General features: G+C 44.4%; 1 protein-coding gene across 5 annotated transcripts in view; it reads left to right on the forward strand.

Moving 5' to 3' along the window:
• The first annotated feature begins 1,979 nt into the window (after positions 1-1,979).
• ATG16L1 (autophagy related 16 like 1) overlaps positions 1,980-23,362 on the forward strand; it is a 44,397-nt gene continuing 23,014 nt past the window's right edge. Inside the window, exons 1-6 of one of the 5 annotated variants that reach the window (XM_004033379.4) lie at positions 1,980-2,996; positions 7,168-7,261; positions 14,190-14,295; positions 15,052-15,125; positions 15,954-16,205; positions 21,035-21,100. In XM_004033379.4, coding sequence (XP_004033427.1) covers positions 2,882-2,996; positions 7,168-7,261; positions 14,190-14,295; positions 15,052-15,125; positions 15,954-16,205; positions 21,035-21,100 — 707 coding nt within the window. In that variant the 5' untranslated portion in view covers positions 1,980-2,881. The remainder of the gene's footprint in view (positions 2,997-7,167; positions 7,262-14,189; positions 14,296-15,051; positions 15,126-15,953; positions 16,206-21,034; positions 21,101-23,362) is intronic. The other 4 variants (XM_004033378.5, XM_019022486.4, XM_004033380.4 and 1 more) reach the window with 4 other exon arrangements.

A 23,362-nucleotide genomic window follows, 5' to 3' on the forward strand; every position in this document is an offset into this window, starting at 1 on the left:
TACAGTCTACTGGGGGAGACAGACCTTTATCAAGTAATGATACAAATACATGTGAACCTATAACTGGGATCAATGCTATAAAGGAGAGGTACACGCATAACAGGGAGATAAGATCTGTAACAGGTTGTGAAGGTCTCTTATCCTACTGTTGCGAGGAAGTAACTACTGAAATGAGAATGAACACACAGAAATTAATTTGGAGAAGTCAGAAGGGAAGATGTGCCCAACACAGTAAATCCAAAGGCCCTGCAACTAGAGGGAGCACGGTAAGCAGAAGGAAGTAAGAGGCTTCAGCGTGGCTGTGGTTGTGTGCTAGATAAAGCTGGTGAGTTAGGAGGAGGGCAGGACTAGCAGAGCTTCATATTCTTTCTTTAGAAATTATTCTTCATGGGTTCAACAAATATTTGTCTATGATGAGCTAGGGACATACTCATTTTACATAAATTGATTTATGACATATACTGCTGTTACTATCAACAATTTCCAGCAATAAATGTACAGTAATTTAACCAATCTCTTATTGTTGGAAAAGTAGATTTTTTTCTCCAACTTCTCATCATTATTATAAACCGCAATTACTTTTACACCAACCTAAAAACAATGCTGCAACAAAGATTTTTGTATGTGGACATGTGTCCAAATATTTCCTGGCATAAATTCCTGCAAGTGGAATTGCTGGTTAGGCAAACTGCAAATTTGTAAACATATTTTTATATATATAGAGAGAGAGTCAGGGTCTTGCTCTGTCGACCAGGCTGCTGGAACACAGTGGTGCGATCACAGCTCACTGCAGCCTTGACCTCCTAGGCTCGAGCGATGCTCCCACCTCAGCCCCATCCCAGTAGCTAGGATTACAGGCACATGCCACCACACTCAACTAATTTTTTGTATTTTTGTAGAGACAGGTTGTGTCATGTTGCCCAGGCTGGTTGGTCTCAAATTCCTGAGCTCAAGTGATCCTCTCACCTTGGCCTCCCAAAGTGTTGGGATTACAGGTGTGAGCCACCATGCCCAACCTTGGAAACATATTTTAATTATAAATGTGGAAAATTAACATGCTCAACTGTCAAGATTTGGTGTAATGGTCTTTTAAGGGTGGTGCCACTGCTGCATTTGAAGGCATTCTCAGTCACTTTCAGAACTTTTTCATTTTCTTCAGTGTGTGAGGAAGTCACTTCTACTTCTGATCCCACTGGATCCTTCCAACGACTTCAGGTCCACTCAATACTGACTACCAGTGAACCATCTTTAACTACAGTGCTAGAAGCCTGACTGTCCTCCTCTCCTCAGCCTAAGTTCTTCTTATCTGTCTCTGAAAGACCTTCCTCTGGACTTGAGACACACTGGAAGAGAAGGTAGTTTCTGATATTCCTTTCCTCTTTTGGCCAACTACTTTGTCTGGCTCCCTTTTCATGCAGTAAATTCACTAATTGTTAAAGGCAGATGGAGCTCCAGCAACTCTATTACAGAACTGGGTTTTCCATTCTACTGAGCTTGTTCACAGACACAACTTTCTCAGGAGCCAGTGTGTCTTCATCTCCCCCTTTCAACATCTACAGCCTCAGATTACCTTCTAAGACTCCATTTATTGTCAGGCCACAATTTCTAGGATTCTAACGATGAAGACAAACTCTGATACACAATTCACATCTTTCTTAGCTCCTGTTTCCAGTTCTCTTCTCCATTGCAAACAAAAACAAAAACCCCAAACAAACCACAAAACCTGTTTCCAAGTTCAGTGGGACACTCTTGCCAACGCACCCTGACTTCAGGTATGTAAGAGTTAAGAAACAAGAAACACGAAAAGCAGCTTAACAGTCAAAGACAGGTTTATTTTGGAGAATAAACCTGAGAGGGGCTTCTTGTCGATTTTGGTCAGGAGCGTTTTCTCTTACACACTAAGGGTGTTTAAGGGTTTACGAAGCGGTGAGCTTATTGCAGGTTCGTAATGTTTCTGTATGAGGGAAAGTTTATTGCAGGGTTGGAAAGTCTCTGGCCGGAGGGGAGGCTATCTCCGGGTTGGCATGTTTCTGGTTGGAAGTGGGTTTATCTTAGGGTTGGAATGTTTCTGGTTATGCTGACATTAGCCATTAGGCTGATGTTTTTGGGTTGGATTTAGGCAGTTTCTTAATCAAGGGGAACTTAAAATGGTGGCAGTTGTCCAAGATGGCAATGCTCCTGCTGTCAGGGTAGGCCTTGGGAAGACACCAGGTGTCTTTGTAAACTTAGGTTTCCCCTGTACCAAGCACAGTGCTGACTGCATTACATGGGTTTTTCTTTTTACTATTAGTGACAACCTTCTGAGGTAGGTATCATTACTGTCCCCATTTTACAGATGAGACAACTGAGGCTTAGGTAGGCTGTCACTCATCCACAGCCACAGAGCTACTATGGAGGGAACCCCATTTGTTCCTAAACTGCGATTAAAAAAAAAAGTGGTGGGGAGACAGGCCAAGAAAGAAAACACGAAAAGGGTTGAAAAGCAGCAAAAAAAAGTAAGCAGTCAGGCGGAAGAGGCCCCTTTCCTGCCTCCTTCCCGCCCGGCGCTGGGCCTTGCGCAGGGCCCGGACGCCCCCAAGCGGCCGCCTCTCTGCAGCTGACGCTTCCGGCTACAGGCTGGCGTCACTAGCGAGCGCCCTGCGTAGGCACCGGCCCCTGAGCCCGGGCTTCGGTTGAGGGGGAGGATCTTCCGGCCCTCTCGAAAATCATTTCCGGCATGAGCCGGAAGACCGTCCCGGATGGCCTCGGGGACGGCCAGTGTGTGGAGGTGAGCTCCGGGATTGCCAGCATTCCCGCTTCTGCTGGTTGCCTCATGCTGCAGGCTGCGGCCGTCAGCCCTCGCTCGCATTGGTGGCGCTGAGGTGCCGGGGCAGCAAGTGACATGTCGTCGGGCCTCCGCGCCGCTGACTTCCCCCGCTGGAAGCGCCACATCTCGGAGCAACTGAGGCGCCGGGACCGGCTGCAGAGACAGGCGTTCGAGGAGATCATCCTGCAGTGTGAGCGGCGCCGGTGCGGGCTGGGAGCGGGGCGGGCGGGCCCCGCGGAGGCATGCGGAGCGTCAGCGGGAACCTGAGGCCGAGTCCCTGGCGCCGCCCGCACGCACGCATGGCGGCCGCCCCGGGTAACCCGCGCTTGGGACGCCGCACGCCTTTTAAGTGTTTTTTCTAACCTGCGTTTTATCTTTGGAGGATTTTCCCTATTAAATTGTACGGTCTTTGTGGGGAGGCACAGTTCGTGTTTGTATTTGTAAATCCCAGTAGCTCATACAATGCTTATGCACTTAAATAGGTCCCAGAAACATCCCATCTATGGGGTCATGTTAATGAAACGGTCGTTGACTTTAAGTCGCAGAATTAACATTGCCTTCTCAATGCACTGCAACGGGTGGCCTTTGATTCCTCAAACTTCTCTTACTTCACCTTGGTGTTTTTTTTTTTTTTTTTTTTGCGGGGAAACGGGATAGGGGATCAGGGTCTTGCTGTGTTGCCGAGCCTGGAGTGCAGTGGCGGAGATCACGGCTCACTGCAGTCTCAAACTCCCAGGATCAAGTGATCCTCCCACCTAAGCCTCCCGAGTAGCTAGGATTACAGACGCGCTTCACCACGCTCGGCTAATTTTTTAAAAAACATTTTTTTGGAACGAGGTCTCACTGTGTTTCCCAGGCTGGTCTCCAACTCCTGCGCTTAAGCGATCTTCCCACCTCGGCCTCCCAAAGTGCTGGGATTATAGGCGTGAGCCACCGAGCCCGGCCCCACCTTGGTGTTAATATCTTAATATCTTTTAGGCGGGACAAAACCTTTACTGTTACTGAAATCTTCAGTATGAAAGAGGTGGTTTTCTTTCCCCTTACTGCTTGCAGCGTAAGGGTACAAAAATGTTTGTACCTTTACCTAAATTATAATGGTCCTAAGGTGGTTCCATCTGCATCTGAAAGTAAACGTGACGACTTTCTCAAGTTATGCTGATGATGATATTCAGAATAATAATTGCTGCCTTTTATTGCATTCTGATTGTGCAAAATCAGTAGTTCTTAAACTTAGCTCCGCATTAGAATCACCTATGGATCTTTAAAAAATTACAAGTCCCAAGCCACACCCCAGACCAACTAAATCACAAGTATCACAGTACACAAGTATCAGTGTGTGTGTGTGTGTTTTTGTGTTTGTGTGAGATTAAGCCTAGAACTGCATGCCAAGTTATCAGTGTTTTTTGATGCTTCCCAAATGACTACTGTGCAGACAAATTTTAGTACTGTGGTAAATATTTGCATGTGTTATTTCATTTTATCTTTCCCAAAACTCTGTGTATGAAGCAGGAACTGTTATTGCCATTTTCACACATGGAACTGAGGCCAAGAGAGATTAGGTAACTTCTGAGGTTGCACAGCAGGTTAATGGTGAGACCGGTTTTGTGTTTTTTTTTTTTTTTTTTTTTTCTTGGAGACAGAGTCTTGCTCTGTCACCTAGGCTGGAGTGCAAGCGGCGTGATCTCAGCTCACTGCAACCTCCACCTCCCAGGTTCAAGAGATCCTCCTGCCTCAGCCTCCCTAGTAGCTGGAACTATAGGCAAGCACCCCCACGCCCGGCTAATTTTTGTATTTTTAGTAGAGACAGGGTTTCACCATGTTGGCCAGGCTGATCTTGAACTTCTGACCTCAGGTGATGTACCTGCCTCAGCCACCCAAAGTGCTAGGATTACAGGCATGAGCCACCGTGACCAGCCGGGACTGGAATTTGAACTTAGGCTTGATGACTAACTTTTGCATTTGCTTTTCTCGCTGGCTCCCCCAGCAAATGGTTGTTTGCTTTCACTGCACCCATTGTTTTAACAAAACTAAGAAGAAAGGGGATGCTTTGCTGTTCTAGGAGGCCCTGAAGAACAGTGCTGTTTCAGAAAGCCAGAAGCACAAGAAGTCCCTCTTCCTCAAAACATGATTCCCTGACAGATGACATAAATCAGTACATTAGGTGCTTATTAGGTGCTTACGCTTTAAAAGCTAATATGCTTTGAAAGTCAAATTGGGTGGGAGGCTTGACTCACCCCTCACTGAACATTTTCACTTACTTTCTGAGTCTGTTTTGCCTCATCTATAAAATGGGGATGAAGCTTGCCCTGCCCACTTCATAAAAACAGTGCTGTGCATATAAGTGCTTTCAAAGCCATCTGTATAATAGCTTGTAATTGTAAAGCATTATCTCTTTGACACAAATGGAATGTTTTCCTGCACTTTGAAAATGGCATCTTGATGGGGCAGGAGCATGTAGAACAGTCAGAATAAGAGGTCACTTGTGGAGAGCAGATAGCTTTTAAGGGTGCTAGAGTAGCGAGTAATACCTGCCTGAGGGACCAGGACGGGAGACCGGGATGAGAAGCTAACAAGAGGCGGGAGAGCGAGACAGGCTTTGCATGTTAAGATCTTCTGTTTAGGGAGAGGGATTGACATTTAGGGAGATCATTTCTATTATAGTTTGTGAAACACCTTCATTCCACTCATTCCAGCCTTCCCAGGCCAGTCAAGCTCTGACCCTCCATCAGCCTGGAGTCTATTCTCTGTTCAGTCCGTGCCTTTGAGTCTGAAGAGAAAGGTGGAAAGAAGCCGTAGGGGGAGGGAAAGGCTTCCCTCCATCTCCAGCCTTCTCTTCAGGGAGGAACCTTTGGGAAGGACTCCTTTTGAATGCCTGTGTTTTTTGAAAGAACCTAAAATTATCACAGGGCACTAAGCTTTGGTTTAACATCTGAAGGTCTTACTAGAGCCCTTTGACACTGGTGGATTTTAAACCATGATTTCCCAGGTTGAAACCAATGTCCAGTTTGGCTAATTCGTTTGACCAATAGATGAGAGTGTTCCTACCCAGGAGTTCTCTTTTCAGGTGTCAAAAAGTGGGACTCAAAACTCTTTAAAAGGAGAAACAAGCTCTTTTAACAGTAATAGTCACTGGCAGAAACCCTGTCTTGTTCTGCTTGGTACCTGCAGAACAGGTACCCATATCTGATCTTACTGGTGCCTGTGTACCTATTACTCTTATTTTTTATTTCATTTCATTTGTTTATTTATTTATTTATTTAGAGACAGTCTCACTCTGTCGCCCGGGCTGGAGTGCAGTGGCGCAATCTCAGCTCACTGCAACCTCTGCCTCCCGGGTTCAAGCGATTCTTGTGCCTCAGTCTCCCTAGTAGCTGGGACTGTGGGCAAGTGCCACCATGCCTGGCTAATTTTTGTATTTTTAGTAGTTTCGCCGTGTTGGCCAGGCTGTTCTCGAACTCCTGACCTCAGGTAATTTGCCTTCCTTGGCCTTCCAAAGTGCTGCGATTACAGGCGTGAGCCACAGTAATAGGCCTGTGTGCCTATTACACTTAACTACGTGTTCTTTCTAATCCTGTCTTTTGAATTTCTGTACTCTGTCTCCTGTCAAATTTATTATGTTTGGAAAGAGAACTCATTTCCTCTCTAAGCTCTCCTCTCTTGTGTTCTCTCACACGTTAGCATCCTCTGCCCAGTTGCCTGAGTGAGGAGCCTCAGAATAATCCTTTTTACCAATACAGATCTGTTAGTGTAACGGCCTGCTTTTATAATCTTTAATCATTGCCAGTAAGAAGAAGTCTAAATTTCTGATCCTGCTTTTTCCTGTGTTGGCTCCAACCTTTATTTCCAGCCACTTACCAAAAGACTCTGTTATTCCTTCTGCATGGCCCATCATCTTCTTTTAAGACTTAACTCATATATCACCACCTGTGACACCATTCATAAAAATGAGTACAGAGTGTATTCTCTGTACCTTTTTATACTTGACTGAATTAAATGTTAACTCCATGTTGGGGACTGTCATTTGTATTTCTAGTTCCCTGACCTAAAAAGTAATTAGATATGTCAATTTATGGTAAAGTTCTCCTGTCTTACTTAACGGCACATAGCATTTCACTTTGCCATTGTGTTTAGTGTGTTTTTCTTTTTTCCTCCCAAGGTAGAAACAAATAACTTCTGGGGTAGAAAGCATTTTCAGCTCCCTTTAATAGGGAAGACATTCTTGCAGGTGATTCTATAGGTTACTGTGGCTGAGGAATGTATGTTCCTGTATTGTATCCTTCAATACATGACAAGGTAGGTACCTAGCAAGTGTACATACGTTGTAATAAATAATTTAGTTTCTGACTTTTTTATTTTAATAGATAACAAATTGCTGGAAAAGTCAGATCTTCATTCAGTGTTGGCCCAGAAACTACAGGCTGAAAAGCATGACGTACCAAACAGGCACGAGATAAGGTATTTTGAAACTAACTTGTATTATTTATGTCTCCTCTAATGAAATTTATCTCAGTTCAGTTGTCACTTCTCTAATTTAAAAGCAAATCAAGTACTATTTCTGTGTTCCAGTTTTTGTCAGCTCCTTTCAAATAAGAACTAAAACCATGTAATTAAAATTGTTTTTTAGAAGGTATGTCATACCTAGAAAGGTTATTATCAGTACAGTGTTCTGAGCTTGAGAAATTTCTTAAGGCAGGTTCACGTGGTAACCCTAGGTCAGTTTCTCATCTAACCTGCCAGGATTCATGTTTTTTTGTTTCTTTGTTTTTAAATAATCACAGACAAGTATTTCTGAGTGGGTTTATGTAGATCCTGTTAATATAGGATTGATTGGCACATACACAAAAATTGCTTTCGTGCAGTATGGGTCTATTTGATCCTTTTTAGGTTGGTGTTTTTTTCAACATACAAATGGTCCCCAACTTGCAGTGGTTCGACTTATAATTTTTCTTTTTCTTTTTTTTTTTTTCTTTTTTGAGACAGTCTCACTCTGTCACCCAGGCCGGAGTACAGTGGCGTGATCTCAGCTCACTGCAACCTGTAACCTCCACCTCCTGGGTTCAAGCAATTCTCCTGCCTCAGCCTCCCAAATAGCTTGGACTACAGGCACCCACCACCACACCTGGCTAGTTTTTGTATTTTTAGTAGAGGCAGGGTTTCACCATGTTGGCCAGGCTGGTCTCGAACTCTTGACCTCAAATGATCCACCTACCTCTGCTTCCAAAAGTGTTGGGATTACAGGCGTGAGCCACCGCACTGGCCAGCTTACAATTTTTTTTGTTTTGTTTTGTTTTGTTTTGAGACGGGGTCTCGCTCTGTCGCCCAGGCTAGAGTGCAGTGGCGTGTTCTGGGCTCACTGCAAGCTCTGCCTCCTGGGTTCAAGCCTTTCTCCTGCCTCAGCCTCCCGAGTAGCTGGGACCACAGGTACCCGCCACCACGCCTGGCTAATTTTTTGTATTTTTAGTAGAGACGGGGGGGGTTTCACCGTGTTAGCCAGGATGGTCTTGATCTTCTGACCTCGTGATCCGCCCGCCTCGGCCTCCCAAAGAGCTGGGATTACGGGCTTGAGCCACTGCGCCCAGTCCAGCTTACAATTTTTAACTTTTATAATGGTGCAGAAGCGATACACTTTCAGTAGGACTGTGCTTTGAGTATCCATCCAACCAGTCTGTTTTTCCCCTTCAGTTTAGTATTCAATAAATTGCATGAGATATTCAACAACTTATTATAAAATAGGCTTTGTGTTAGATGATTTTGCCCAACTGTAGGTTAATGTAAGTGTAACCTATGATACTCAGTAGGTGAGATGTATTGAATGTATTTTCAACCTACTATGTATTTTCAACTTCTGATGGGTTTAAAGAGACGTAGCCTCAGTAAGTAGAGGAACATCAGTATTAGTAGATTGCGAAATCAAATTAGCAGATTGCAATAAGCTCTTATTTTTCTTTAAGAACTAGATTAGAAAAATATCAGTGTGTGCTGGGCTCGGTGGCTCACACCTGTAATCCCAGCACTTTGGGAGGCCAAGGCGGGTGGATCACAAGGTCAGGAGTTCAAGACCAGCCTGGCCCTGATGGTGAAACCCCATCTCTACTAAAAATACAAAAATTAGCCGGGCATGGTGGCGGGCGCCTGTAATCCCAGCTACCCGGGAGGTTGAGACAGAATTGCTTAAACCTGGGAGGCGGAAGTTGCAGTGAGCCAAGATTACACCACTGCACTCCAGCCTGGGTGACAGAGCGAGACTCCGTCTCCAAAAAAAATATATATATATATATATATATATATATATATATATATATATATATATATATATATCTTGGTGTGTATTAATAGAATATTTCATGAAATACATATTTGTTCATGGCGGGGTATTTGTGTTTACTGGGTCATTGGTGTGCATTTATGTATATTTGAAGTCTTATTATCCTCTTCTGTAATATTCATTGTGTTTGCATGTTAAATTTGGTATGGGGACAGTAGCCATTATTGCTCTGAAATCTCCACACATTTAGCAATTGTAAAAACAAGGTTGGTGATTTATGGTGTCTAGAAATGGTAGCTGTAGCCTGATGTATTTACTCCTAAAGCTGTAGTTGCTCTCATGTCTCCTTATCTGGCAGGATGGTCTCCTGGTAGAGGACGGAGTGGGAAAGATACCAGAGAACAGATGGCTTGGCAGGGCCTAGCTTCCATCCTTGCTTTGTAACAGTTCAGGAGATCCTGCCTGGCTGTGGCCCTGGGAGGCCTTCTGTAGTACTTAAGATATTACTTTTAGTATTTTGGTTAATTTTAGGTGTAGATAATGCTGTTTCACCATTTTCATCTAAATTCATCCAATTGAAAACTAAAAACATTTCTATCTGATTAAACCCTTGATGACTATATTCTTGTATTCTTTATCTGTCAGCCAAACTCATGTGCTTGGAATATGCAGCCGTTCTTTTGGCTAAATTTCACTGGGATAGACTTTTTTGAGGCAGGGTCTCTCTCTGTTGCCCAGGCTGGAGTGCAGTGGCATGATCATGGCTTACCACGGCCTCAACCTCCAGGGCTCAAGCAATCCTCCTGCCTTAGCCTTCTGAGTAGCTGGGAGACTACAGGTGTGCACCACCATGCCAGTCTAATTTTTTAATTTTTTGTAGAGATAGGGGTCTCACTGTGTTACCCAGGCTGGTCTTTACTCCTGGGCTTAAGTGATCCTCCCTCCTCAACGTTCCATTAGTGTTGGGTTTACAGGCATGAGCCACCACACCCAGGGGGATGGTCATTTAGTTGGAGGTCTTGTTATAAACCAGGTTCATTCAGCCCACACACAGCAAGTTAATCACTGAGCTGATGGGTTTTGTGAGAGTTTATTCATAACGTGGCCAAGAAAGGAGGCAGGAGAACAGGTCTCAAATCCACCTCCTTGAAAACAGGGATTGGGGGTACTTAGGCAATAGAAAGCAGGGTGGTCTAAAGTGTGGGAAGAGGTGATTGGTGGGTAGGAAAGATGAGGTAATTGGGGCTTCCACGCAAGCATAATCTAGCTTTGTGGTTCCTCATAGGACACATGCAGAAAATGGTGGCGTCAGCACCATCTGAGGGAGGAGTGTTTTGGCCCTCTGATGTCAAAAGATCACCTCTTGGGCCTTCACACAGGCCCAGTTGAGGGGTTGGGGGTCTCAACCGGCTTTAATGAGCAAGAGCTGCCTCCTAGTTCCTGGAGAAAAACTTTAAGCACCAGTTATTGTAGTGAGCCACAGTCAGTTATTATTTATAAGGAAGCTATTGGGAGTTTAGTTATGTATTGTTTGGCAACTCGACTTGCTAGTGGGAGTTTGGAACTAGAAAAAAGTGATGAAAAGCAGGCAAGGCAGGTTGAACGGTGGGCTTCATCAGGTTACCCCTTGTTCAGTCTTTCCATTTCCACAAACATTATCCATAATAAGCCTGCCCTCCTGACTTCTTTGTTTCCATTCACAGTATCGTTGTTTTCCACGAGTCATCTGTGGTTCCTTCTTCCCTCTAGATCTTCCCCTCTCCATATTCCTTTATTCCTCATATTCCCCATATTCACCAAGCCCATTGGTTCTCCACCCCCTAGCCTCTTGCATCCTTTGGTTTGCATTTATTTTGCTACCTCCTTTTTTATCTTCTTCTTCCCAGACTGTGGCGAGAGCCTCATTCACTCAATAGACTCCTGTGACCGTAGTGTGGGCTGGGCATTAGGGCTGTAGAGATGAGTAAGCCAGAGTCCCTGCTCTGAGGAGGAATAGAGTCTAGTGGGGGAGACCAACTCAAAGGGACATTTGCTAGAGAATGTAAGGGTGTTCACAGAAGCTGGGCACTTTGTTGGTTTCCTTTCCCCTCCTTCCTATCTCTCCAAAGTTCCTGCCTATCTCATCCTAATTAACCGTGAAACACTGCACACTGTGCTTAAATGGTGATCTGCATCAGTTATCAGACTTTCTCTTAGGTATTTTCATCACTTTGCCTACAGTTTAAAATCAAACTCTTCAGCCTTGAAATTGTTTATTCTAAGCACGGTTCCTGAACTAGTGACCTCTTCTGGGAAATTGTTAGAAACGAAGATTCTTGGGCCCCACCTCAGACCTACTCTATTAGAAACTCCGGGGGTGGGGCCTGGTAATCTGTGTTTTCAGAAATGCTTTAGCTGATTGTAGTGACCTCTAAAGTTTGAGCACTACCACCTTTACTGCTACTCAGACTTCCTGGAACCAGCAACATTCCCATCACCAGAGCGCAGAAAGTCAGAAATGCAGATTGCTGGGCCTTGCCAGGAAAGCAGGTCACCTGTTAGTGGGCTCCAGGAATCTGTGCTTGAAACATGCCCTCCGAGTGATTGTTTTTTCTACTTGCCGAAGCACTTTAGTGGGCTGATATTCATTGTAAGTAAAATAAGAAGTCCTTGGAAGCTTTGGGTCATGGAAAGAGCTGTATCCTGCTTGCCTTAGTCTCTCCTAGCATTTCTGTTGAGTTCTGTGTCTCGGTAGACTTTGAAGTTTAAGCATCTAATCCTGAGGCTCCTCTGCCTGATGATCTTGCCTCCATTTTGCCCTTCCTAGGAGATTCCTACTTTAGTTCCTCTTTGGAAACCCCTCCCAAAATGAAACCATCCTTGTCTGGGGAAATCTTTGCCTCTGAACATGATTAACGCTTTCTGTCGTCACTCTTTCATACACTTTTGTTTTTCTTTGTGTTGTTAGTTTTTGTTTTGCTTTGCTTTGTTTTTTTGTCGCTCTGTCGCCCAGGCTGGAGGGCAGTGGCGCAGTCTCAGCTCACTGCAAGCTCCGCCTTCCGGGTTCATGCCATTCTCCTGCCTCAGCCTCCCGAGTAGCTGGGACTACAGGTGCCCGCCACCACGCCCAGCTAATTTTTTGTATTTTTAGTAGAGATGGGGTTTCACCATGTTAGCCAGGATGATCTCTATCTCCTGACCTCGTGATCCGCCCACCTCGGCCTCCCAAAGTGCTGGGGTTACAGGCTTGAGCCACCGCTCCCGGCCTGTTGTTAGTTTTTATTTCATGAATCTGTTCTATAGCTAGCCAGCTCCTTGGAAGGCGGGACCACGTCTTACATGCTTGAGTCCAGGAGTTCGAGGCCAGCCTGAGCAACATAGTGAGATACCATCTCAATAATTTTTTAAAAGGTGGGGGATATTTGATAATTATTCTGCCTGATTTAGAATGGTTTCATGTAAAGTGTGTTCCACTTTCTAATCTCTTGGCATTACTTCTTGGGTTAAGATTGGGGAAGTGCCAGGTTGCCTCAAGATAAGGTATTAGTTTGTGCTTAGCTATGTAATAACAATATATATAGAGATGGAAGGGCTGCTATACTACCACCTTTATCCCCCTCTTTTTATTTTATTCTGGGTCATATGGAGGGGGCAGTTCTTTCCACTCTCATTGGATGTTGGTATCCTAGTGTCCAGCCTTGTTCCTTTTCTCCATCTACAAGCTTTCCCCAGACAGTGGTTTCAGCTACTCACTATAATCTGATAATTCTCACCTGTGACACCAGCTTTCTCTCGAACTACAAATCCACAGTTCTAGTTGTCTTCTGCTGTTTCTGAGATATTATGCAAACACTTGGCAAAGATTCCAAAACTGCATTGACTCTGGAGGTGATCTGAACTCACTCCTGTGGCTTTAGGCACATCTGTTTGCTGACAGCGTCTACATGTTAGCCTCCAGCTTGGACTTCTTCTTGAGGTTCAGACTCTTAATACTCAGTTTCCATTTGACAGTACTCAGTTTTCACTTGAATGGCCACAACCGAACTCTTTAGGTCTCCTCCAAAACCTGCTCCTCCCACAGTCTTGCCCATTTCAGTGGGTGACACCTACCTTCTACCAGTTGCTCAGGCCAAAAGCCTTGATTCATCCTTGACTCCTATCTGTCTTCACACCCCGTAGCCAATTCAAAGTCAAGTCCTGTTAGCGCTGTCTTTGGAATGGATCTAGAATCAGACCGTATCTCTCCTCACTGCTCACACCCTGGTCTGAGCCGCACTGTCCCATGTTTGCACTTCACAGTAGCCTGCTGGCTGGTCTTCCTGTTTCGGCCCTTACCCCACTGCAATCTGCTCTCCTTTTAAAACCTAAGTCATTCAGCTGCTCAGAGCCCTCCAGCAGCTTCCCTTCACGCCTAGTAAACCTCACAGCCCTCAGAGGTGCCCACAAGGCTCTGCATCATTTCCCCACCTCGTCCTTGACCGCACCTCCTCTGTCCCCCTGTGCCTGGGCTTCAGTCACCCTTCCTCCAAGTACACCACCTGCTGTACACCTCTCCAGGCTCTGCTGCTGCTGCTCCTTCTGGCCAGAGGGCCCTTCCCTCAAGGGTCCACATGGCTTATTCCTCACTTCCTTACAGTCTCTAGTCATGTGTCACGTAGGAGAAACCCTCCTCAATTACGTTAAAATAGGACCCCCTCCCTCTGTTCCCCTTCTTCTTCTGCTTGAGTTTTCTGCAAGCACATGTGACTGCTGACCTCACACGTGCTCTCAGTTGACTGTCAGCTGTGTGAAAGCAGAGCCCTGCACTCACTGCTGCGTCATCGGCACTCAGGTCCTTGCTGAGCCAGTGGGCCCCGTTGGTGCCTGTTACTGGGACTTCATTCAGGAACTTTCCACCCTTTATTCCTGACGTGCCTGGTGGTCACAGTTGCTTTGCTTTTTTCCATGTGTTTCATGTCTCCTCCTTTCCACTCATAGTGCCTGTAACCGCAGCTGCTGGAGACACCCGAATGGTTTATTGGCTTTGTGAACATGTTTCTGGAGTTATGGTTTCATTGCCTAATTGGAAAGGTTTGGAGTCTCATTTTTCCCCCTCCCTTTTTTGCACATTCTCTTCATCTGCCTGGTTTGCCAATTTAGTCCCGGACATGATGGCACATGGAATGACAATCAGCTACAAGAAATGGCCCAACTGAGGATTAAGCACCAAGAGGAACTGACTGAATTACACAAGAAACGTGGGGAGGTAAAGCTAGCCCTTTTCCTCATCTGTCTTCTGCCCTCTATGAGAGTCCTGTGGGGAGCGGGGGAGCTCAGTCACTTCTCACCAGAATTGGCAGCAGCCTTAGCCATATGTGGCATCAAAAGTCCCCTCCATAGGAATAAAAGGGTGAGGAAAACAGAATGGAAAGACCAGGCAGATTGAGGCCCATCACCAGAAGGGCAGTCCTGTGAGAGCGCTGCCAGTTACCATGCTCCAAAATCAGCATGAGAGGCAAGAGTGGAGAGGCTTTAAAGAACAAAAAAGCCTGCTACCTGGTGCGCTGAAGGCCTCACTGATGGTTTCATAAAGCTTTTCAGTACAAACCCTGAAATTTCAGAGACATTCGTGAGAAAGAATCAAGTCCTAGGCTGTGTTCGCCTGGATGGTGGTCTTACGGCAAAGCTCCAGTTGGGAAAATACAGTTCACCATCAGTACAGCTGAATTGATTATCTTTTCAGCAGAAATGAGTCTCCAAAAAGGTAGCTGAAGTTGAGGAGTAGACAGCTGTCCTCAGCAAGCCCCTGGCAGTCACCTGGAACACTTCTCATTCCAGCCAAGCTGTCCTTCAACAGGGAGTGGCAGGGACAGTTCCCCTTTGTGTCCCCATAGGCGCCTCGGCTCCTTGCTGTCACCCAGCTCATTCATTCTTTCTTAAAAATAAATCGCCACCCACTGTGTAGTTTCCAAATGAGGTCCTAAAATTTTTATTTATGGAAGTATTCTTCTTTATCTCCCAGTTAGCTCAATTGGTGATTGACCTGAATAACCAAATGCAGCGGAAGGACAGGGAGATGCAGATGAATGAAGCAAAGTGAGTAGAGACCCCGCCTCCTTGGAGCCTGGTCATTGGGTCCCATGTCCTTTGTTCTGCTGACCTCTTGTGAGCAGGGCCAGTGGCAGTGAGTGGCCACAGTGCACTTAGCGAGAGTTTGATTTTCAGTGCATGCACACTCTGGGATCCTTTTCTACCAGCTCTGAGAAGGAAAAAGCAAGGACAGTGCCCACAGGCTTCTAGCATCCTCCTAGGGAGGTCACCTTGGCTCTTGCAAGTGTCCCAGAGACACTAGCAGCTCTCCTGTGGCCGCTGTGTGTGGGAGCTGGTATGTTCCTGTGGTAGAGGTGGTAGGGCCAGGATAGCTGAGTGCATGGCCCTTGGGAAAAGGGAAATGAGTTTGTGAGCAAAACTGTTGCTGACCAGGGAGAAGCCTGGCAGACAAGATAAATGGGGACTCTGAATCCTGAGACCTTGGAGCTGGGGTAGCGTGTGCTTGGGTTTCCTTAATATGTGGAAAGGGGTCTAGAGGCTTGGAAAGGCAGGGCGCTTGCTCAGGCTTTCTTGCTCAGGAAATGTCAGAGCTGGTGAAATATATAGGGATTCCAGCCTCCTTTTAAATCCCCTTTACCAATCTAAGCATTGAAAGTTTCTCTTCCTTCTCATCGTGTTTTTCCTAGTCATTAATAGGATGAATTTCGCCTTAGGTGTTTCCTCTCCTAATGGATTATCCTGTAAACCATGGGGATGGGCCTGGCTAAAAGATGTTGTAACAGACACAAAGTGTTAAGCACTCAGCCAGGTCCGTCTGGCTCTGGCACAGGGCTCTGGCGAGGTACTATTCGTCCTCTGATGTCATGCTTCCAGAATTGCAGAATGTTTGCAGACTATCTCTGACCTGGAGACGGAGTGCCTAGACCTGCGCACTAAGCTTTGTGACCTTGAAAGAGCCAACCAGACCCTGAAGGATGAATATGATGCCCTGCAGATCACTTTTACTGCCTTGGAGGGAAAACTGAGGAAAACTACGGAAGAGAACCAGGAGCTGGTCACCAGATGGATGGCTGAGAAAGCCCAGGAAGCCAATCGGCTTAATGCAGAGAATGAAAAAGACTCCAGGTGGGCTATCAATCCACAGTTAGTGGTTTCCATCCTTAGTAGAGTAGAACCTAGGTCTTTGAAAAGAAAGAGATAAACCTGGCAGTTACTACAGGAGGTTTACCAGGGAATTCTTTCAGTGTTTCAAGGAGAAAAGCTAATTCTGAACAATATAAATTAAACCAGAGTTAGAAAAAGGAAATAAACCACAATTAGAATTCTTCCCCATAATTTTGTGAAGCTTTTTGTATCCGTATAAAAATTCTGATCTTGCTAGTGCACAAGAAGACTATAATCCAACCTTATATGAATATAGATGTGAAATTCCTAAATCAGACTCATTGATAGATTTTTATTTATTTTTTGAGACAGAGTCTCGCTCTGTTGCCCAGGCTGGAGTGCAGTGGCATGATGTTGGCTCACTGCACCCTCCACCTCCCGGGGTCAAGTGATTCTCCTGCCTCAGCCTCCAAAGTAGCTGGGATTACAGGCATACACCACCACGCCTGGCTAATTTTTGTATTTTTAGTAGAGGTGGAGTTTCACCACGTTGGCCAGGCTGATCTCAAACTCCTGACCTTGGGATCCACCCGCCTTGGCCTCCCAAAGTGCTGGGATTAGACGTGTGAGCCCCACTGCCTGGCCATTGATAGATTTTTTAAGAATTCCCTGCAATCCTGCTAAGTCTATTTATTTAAGATAAATCTGAAACCTACTGAGACATGGGAATTAAAAGATGGATTATCAAGAAATCAATTACATTAGGAATTTGAATCTCTGTTGTGGAAAATGTGCGTGTTTAAAAGCTGCCCCAGAGAGTCCAGTCATCCCCTGGTCAAGGTCCACTGATCAGCCGTCTATATACACTCTTACTAAAACCTGCAAGAGAACAAGGAGAGGTTCACTCTCACAACTCACAGAGAACACCGATCTGGATGTTCTGGCCAACCAACCATTGAAAAGAAGGAGTGATCACCCACCTAGAAACCTAAGAAAATGAGCTGAAAAGCTGTTAACACAAGTTCAACAGATGCCAGGTGCAGTAAGTAGCTCATGCCTGTAATCCCAGCACTTTGGGAGGCGGAGGCGGGAGGATCGCTTGAAACCAGGAGTTTCAAGAGCAGCCTGAGCAACATAGTGAGACTCCATCTGTACAAAAAACAAAAACAAAAGCTGAGCATGGTGGTATGTGCTTGTGGCCTCAGCTACTCAGGAGGCTGATGCGGGAGAGTTGCTTGAGCCCAGTAGGTTAAAGCAACAGTGAGCCAAAGTTGTGCCACTGCATTCCAGCCTGAGTGACAGAGCGAGACCCCATCCAGAAACAAACAAAAAAGCTCTACAGATTAGAACATACATATTTTTAAATCCCCATATCAGTAGTTTCGAGTTTGAAGAGATTATTCCAGTTAATTTAAAAGTGAATAAATGACAATAGGAAAGAGTCTTTTAAAGGGTGATGATGGAAAAACAAGTTAGCATATCAAAGAGATAATCTGCACTACCATCATGTTTGTGGCAGCACCATTCACAATAGCCAAGATATGGATCAATCTACATATTCATCATTGGCTTAATGGATAAAGAAAATGTGCTGTACACACACACAATGGAATATTATTCGCTATAAAAATGAATTAAATCATGTCATTTGCAACCGCTTGGATGGAACTGGAGGACAATATATTAAGTGAAATAAGCCAGGCACAGGAAGGCAGATACTGCGTGCTTCTACGTGTGGGGCTAAAAGAAAAATGTTCTCCTAGAGGTACAGAGTATAACTGTGGTTACTAGAGCGTGGGAAGAGTAGTGGGGAAGGAGGTTAAAGAGAGATTACTTAATGGATACAAAAATACTGTAAATGGATATAAAAATACCGTTAGAAGGTGTAAGATTGGCCTGGTGTGGTGGCGCACACTGTAATCCTAGCACTTTGGGAGGCCAAGGAAGGTGAATCACTTGAGGTTAGGAATTCGAGACCAGCCTGGCCAACATGGTGAAACCCCGTCTCTAATAAAAATACAAAAATTAGCCGGGCGTGGTAGCGGATGCCTGTAATCCCAGCTACTCAGGAGGCTGAGGCAGGAGAATCGCTTGAACATGGGAGGTGGAAGTTGCAGTGAGCCAATATCATGCCACTAGGCTCTAGCCTGGGCAACAGAGCAAGACTCTGCCTCAAAAGCAAAACGAAAAGAATACTTAGTGCTGTGGAAAATGCCTAAAATTAATATAACCGAAAATAGGACACAAAATGTTTTCATACAGATGATCCCAATTTTGTATACTTTTTAAAAAAAATGACTGGAAAGAATTATATGTACTGTTACTGGTGTTTATTTTTGGGGGTGGTGAGATTATGGTTTTTGATTTCTCATTTTATACTTACCTGTATTTTCTAATTTTCCAGTTTCTATTAAGAAAAAATAAGCTGTCCTTTTTGTATTGTTTCTGTCTCACATTTACTTTAAGCAGAATTGTTTGGCTTATGCCATGGAGCTTGACAGCAGTGTGAGGGTGTTGGGGGCCCCAGGTGAGCTGGATGCTGCTAGGTTGCATGTTCACGTCAGCTGAGAGGCTGCTGGAGGGAGAAGTTGGGGAGATGTGTGGTGATGCCAAGGAAGAGCCCCTGAGCAGTGCAGTGGACGGGGAGTAATGCACATTTCCTAGTGAAAATGCTGTCCTCATTCCCTAGCCCACCCTTTGAAGCATCTTCCTAGGGATGTGCACTTGGAGGTGTCATGTGATTGCAGATGTGGGACCTGAGGAGTCTTCATTACTTTGCTTAGGTAGCTTCTCCTCCTAGAAGCCTTCCTGCGTCATTACCCACTTCCTGCCTCCCCAGCTTAGATGTCCCTCATCTTCCTGCTTCAGGCAGCTGTGGTTTACCTGGGCCATATGTAGCACACTGTTTTGAGATAGCTCTTCACACTCTGCCTCCTTCCCTTATGCTGCCACGTGTCCCTGCGGTCAGGCACAGTGGCTGCTTCATAAGATGCACTCAGGGCTGGGCGCGGTGGCTGCGGCCTGTAATCCCAGCACTTTGGGAGGCCGAGGCGGGTGGATCACCTGAGGTCAGGAGTTCAAGATCAGCCTGGCCAACATGGCAAAACCCTGTCTCTACTACTAAAAACACAAAAATTAGCTGGATGTAGTGGCAGGTGGCTGTAATCCCGGCTACTCAGGAGGCTGAGACAGGAGAATCGCTTGAACACAGCGGAGATTGCAGTGAGCCGAGATGATGTCACTCACTGCCCTCCAGCCTGGGTGACAGAGAGAGACTCTGTTTGAGCTGTTAAAGACCTTTCCTTTCAGCTATAGTGATGAATCCCTGATAACAGGTGGTGTTTTCCTCTCCCTGTGACCCTAAGTCAAGTTTTTATCTCCACCTTGCAGAACTGGGACCTGAAGTTATAGAAAGTAGATTTCGGACAGTCAACAAGTGCTTTAATCATAGAGTAGTGGTACTCACACACTTTATACCGAGATTCTGGTTTTTCCTCAAAGAGAGTTAGTTCACAGTTGTCTCTGCCAACTAAGACAATTTGGATAAATTGTATTTTTGGTAATTTTCCCTGTAAAACTTATTTTTCATCTTCCAGGTATAAAATCAAGAGTGTAATGCACTTTTTAAGCTATACCCACATCCCTTCCCAAGATTCTGCTATACTGCCTAGAGGACTTTCCTTCATTTTGAGAATTACCACCGTGGTAAAAGCTTACGAGAAATTTCAGCAGAATTCTTGATTGCAGCTCAGTAGCATTGCTAGAGTTCTACATTAGGGGTCCTCCACCTAGCAGGCATAGCCATAGTTAGAAGTGAAATATATCAAAGAAGAGAGAGTAAGGTCAGGGTTAGGAGTTAGGGAGTTTCTGAATTTAGGACTTGAATGAGAGACAAAAATGATTCTGAGAAGGGGAGTTAGTGGATGAGACTTTGACCATGTTAAAAATTTGTCACAGCCAAGACTTCTATGTCAAGCTTTAGTAAATTAAAGTTACTAACGTTATGTAAACTTTGACATTTCAAGAATCTCACTGTACATCAATTTCCTCATTTATAAATGGCAATAATGATATTTACCTCAAAAGGTTGTTATAAGGCTTAAATGAGTTAAAGTCTGTAAAGTAATTAACAGTGTCAGGTACGGGGAAGTCCTAAGTAAATCTTCACTGTTAGTAATCAGGCTGTGGGTGTAATGCAGGTTGAGCATCCCATATCCCAAACTCCACAATGCTCCAGATTCTGAAACTTCTTGAGTGCCAACATGACACTCAAAGGAAGGACTCATTGGAGCATTTCAGATTTCCGATTTACCATCAATTACAACTGAATTTCATATTTAGACCTGGATCCTGTCCTCAAGATTTATATCATGTTTATGCAAAACTTCGAAATCTGAGAAAATTCGAAATCTGAAACACTTGTAGTCCCAGACATTTCGAGTAATGGATGCTCAACCTGTGTAAGACTATTTGCTGCAGAAAACTTAAGTCACAACCATGACTAACCCTCAGTGAGCCTGAGGCACATGTCTATCCTAAGATACCCTTGGTCCCGGAAGGCAGGCCTCCTCCTTTGCCAGTTCACTGCTTTCTCTAATAATGTGGCCTGTCTCTCTTCTAGGCTTTACTCTGAAACCCTTTAAAAGGGGAGCCTTACTGATGTTATGAGTTTGGGCTTGTGACTTTTGAGTATTTTGCTCAGGGTAGTTGTTATTTTACATGCACTGAATGTGTTATTAGAACTGGTGGCTTCTAGAGAGCCCAAACCCCATGCTTTCTTAAGCAGACATAAATGGTGGGCTTTTTTTTAAATTATTTATTTATTTATTTATTTATTTATTTTTTAACAGGAGGCGGCAAGCCCGGCTGCAGAAAGAGCTTGCAGAAGCAGCAAAGGAACCTCTACCAGTCGAACAGTAAGTAAAGATAAATGAATCAAAACTGTGTTCCTGAAAATTTGGCTCTCTTAAAAGTTTTGTTTTTATTTGTTTGTTTGTTTGTTTTTGAGACAGGGTCTTGCTCTGTTGCCCAGGCTGGAGTGCAGTGGTGTGATCATAGCTTCTAATGTTTTTATTTCTGTAAAATCATCTTACAGATTTTAGAAAGAAAAATGTTAAAGGAAGAAAATGAAAACATACAGTTCTTCCACCACTCAGAACTAACATCCATATATCATTTTAATTGTATTTTGCTGGCTTCTAATTTCTCACAAATCATGTACTGATATGGCCTTTGACCCTATTTCTGATTACTTACTTGAGATAGATTATTGAAAATAAAATTTGATGGGTCAAAGCTTTTGGAACATCACCAAATAACCTTCCAAAAAGTTTGTGTTCATCAGCTGTGAACGTGAATTCTAACTTCCTGCACTCAGTACCCATTACTGCCTCACTGTTTCCTGTTGACACTTTGGGCGATCAGTTTTCTGCCTCTTAATTATGCCTGCCATGTAGTGCTGCGGTGGGGTTTTTGTTGTTGTTTTTTTGTTTGTTTTTTCCCTCCTTGCTCCCTTTGGTTTGTAACTTAAAGTGGAAACTCAAGTGAAAACTAAGATCTCTTGGAACAAAAGGAATCAAACTAGTTCTGAAGCTTTTCCTAATCTGCCTACAAGTTAAGGTGGGGTATCTTCTCTGAGATTTGAAGCTTTCATAGTGGTAGAAAAGAGTTTCCTTCACTCTAGGATGTTTCTTTTCTATTGAAATGTGTTTTGGAATATAGTTTTAGAGTTTTGATCCACTATTTTTTAAAATGTTGGTTGCTTCCCTATAAGTGGAGGGGTTTAAATTCAACTAGGAGTCATTCACCAACTAACGTCTTAATTTACAAAGAAACAAAGGTTCCCATATCATGCCTTTGCTTTAGATATGTAGGGTACGTGTGTGTCTGCACCCTCAGATGTGGAAGATTAATCTCAGTTGTATTTTCCCAAGCCACAAAGTAAATAAATAGTTGACCTGGAAATGAGATTTGGTTTCTTCAGAATAACAGCTTATAAAAGTGTCATTTGCATAACCGGGTTGACTGTGATAATTTAGACAGGTTGAGCATCCTGCCCAAGATCATACAGGAAGGGGCCGAGGTAGTATGCAAACACAGGGCTGTAAAGTCCTGTTATTTTATTTTGTATTTTATTTTATTTTGAGATGGAGTTTCACTCTTGTGGCCCAGGCTGGAGTGCAATGGTGCAATCTCAGCTCACTGCAACCTCCGCCTCCCAGGTTTAAGCGACTCTCCTGCCTCAGCCTCCCAAGTAGCTGGGATTACAGGCATGCGCCACCACGCCCAGCTAATTTTGTATTTTTAGTAGAGATGGAGTTTCTCCATGTTGGTCAGGCTGGTCTCGAACTCCTGACTTCAGGTGATCCGCCTGCCTTGGCCTCCCAAAGTGCTGAAATTACAGGCATGAGCCACCGAGCCCGGCCTAAGGCCTCTTCTTAATCTCTATGCTTCCCTAAGGAGTTTCTGGGTCAGAGGACATACATCTTTGAAAGGTTTTGATAACTTAGCAAATGCTAGTGTTTTCTTGTGGTCCCGGGCCTAAGCACAGTTGCAAGTACTTAAAACCATAAAATTCTATTTTCAACAGGACATTGTCAAAGGCTCAGCTCATATTTGCAGTTCCTGTCTTTGCAGTTCTCCTCTCGTCCTTGTGTGGGCACAGGTGACTCTCACAAACCTAGATCCCTGAGAAAGCCAATCAAGAAAATAAAGCACAGCCTTGTCCTCTTTCTTTCGACCTGCCTTTTATTCCCTTCTACATCCTGGCCAAGAATGTGGTGCAATAATTACACATAGTCCTGGAATAAATAGCTAAGGAAAATAAATTTACTCTGACCTGGTTTAACTTGCTTAGTAACAGGTTCTTAAGTATATATTTACCTAATCCAGATAATTATTTATTGAAAAGGAAAAATCTGTCAAGTTCTTATGAATCCAAACAGTAGGTGATGAAATCTTAGGTTATTACATTTAATTATCTTCTCCATGAAGGTTGCATCTCAGTAGGAGGTCATTAAGACCAAAATAATTACTTGCCCTCCTCCAAGTAGGAAAGACGTGGCCCATAAAAATGAGGAAGGGGGATTCCAGAGGTACTTTGCATCCGCTGGGATAAACAGCAACAAAGGGAGCATGTCCTATGACTTGATTATGTCATTTGAAGTGTGATGGGCTCT

Source organism: Gorilla gorilla, chromosome 11 (assembly GCF_029281585.2).
Source record: "Gorilla gorilla gorilla isolate KB3781 chromosome 11, NHGRI_mGorGor1-v2.1_pri, whole genome shotgun sequence".
Classification (NCBI taxonomy): domain Eukaryota; kingdom Metazoa; phylum Chordata; class Mammalia; order Primates; family Hominidae; genus Gorilla; species Gorilla gorilla.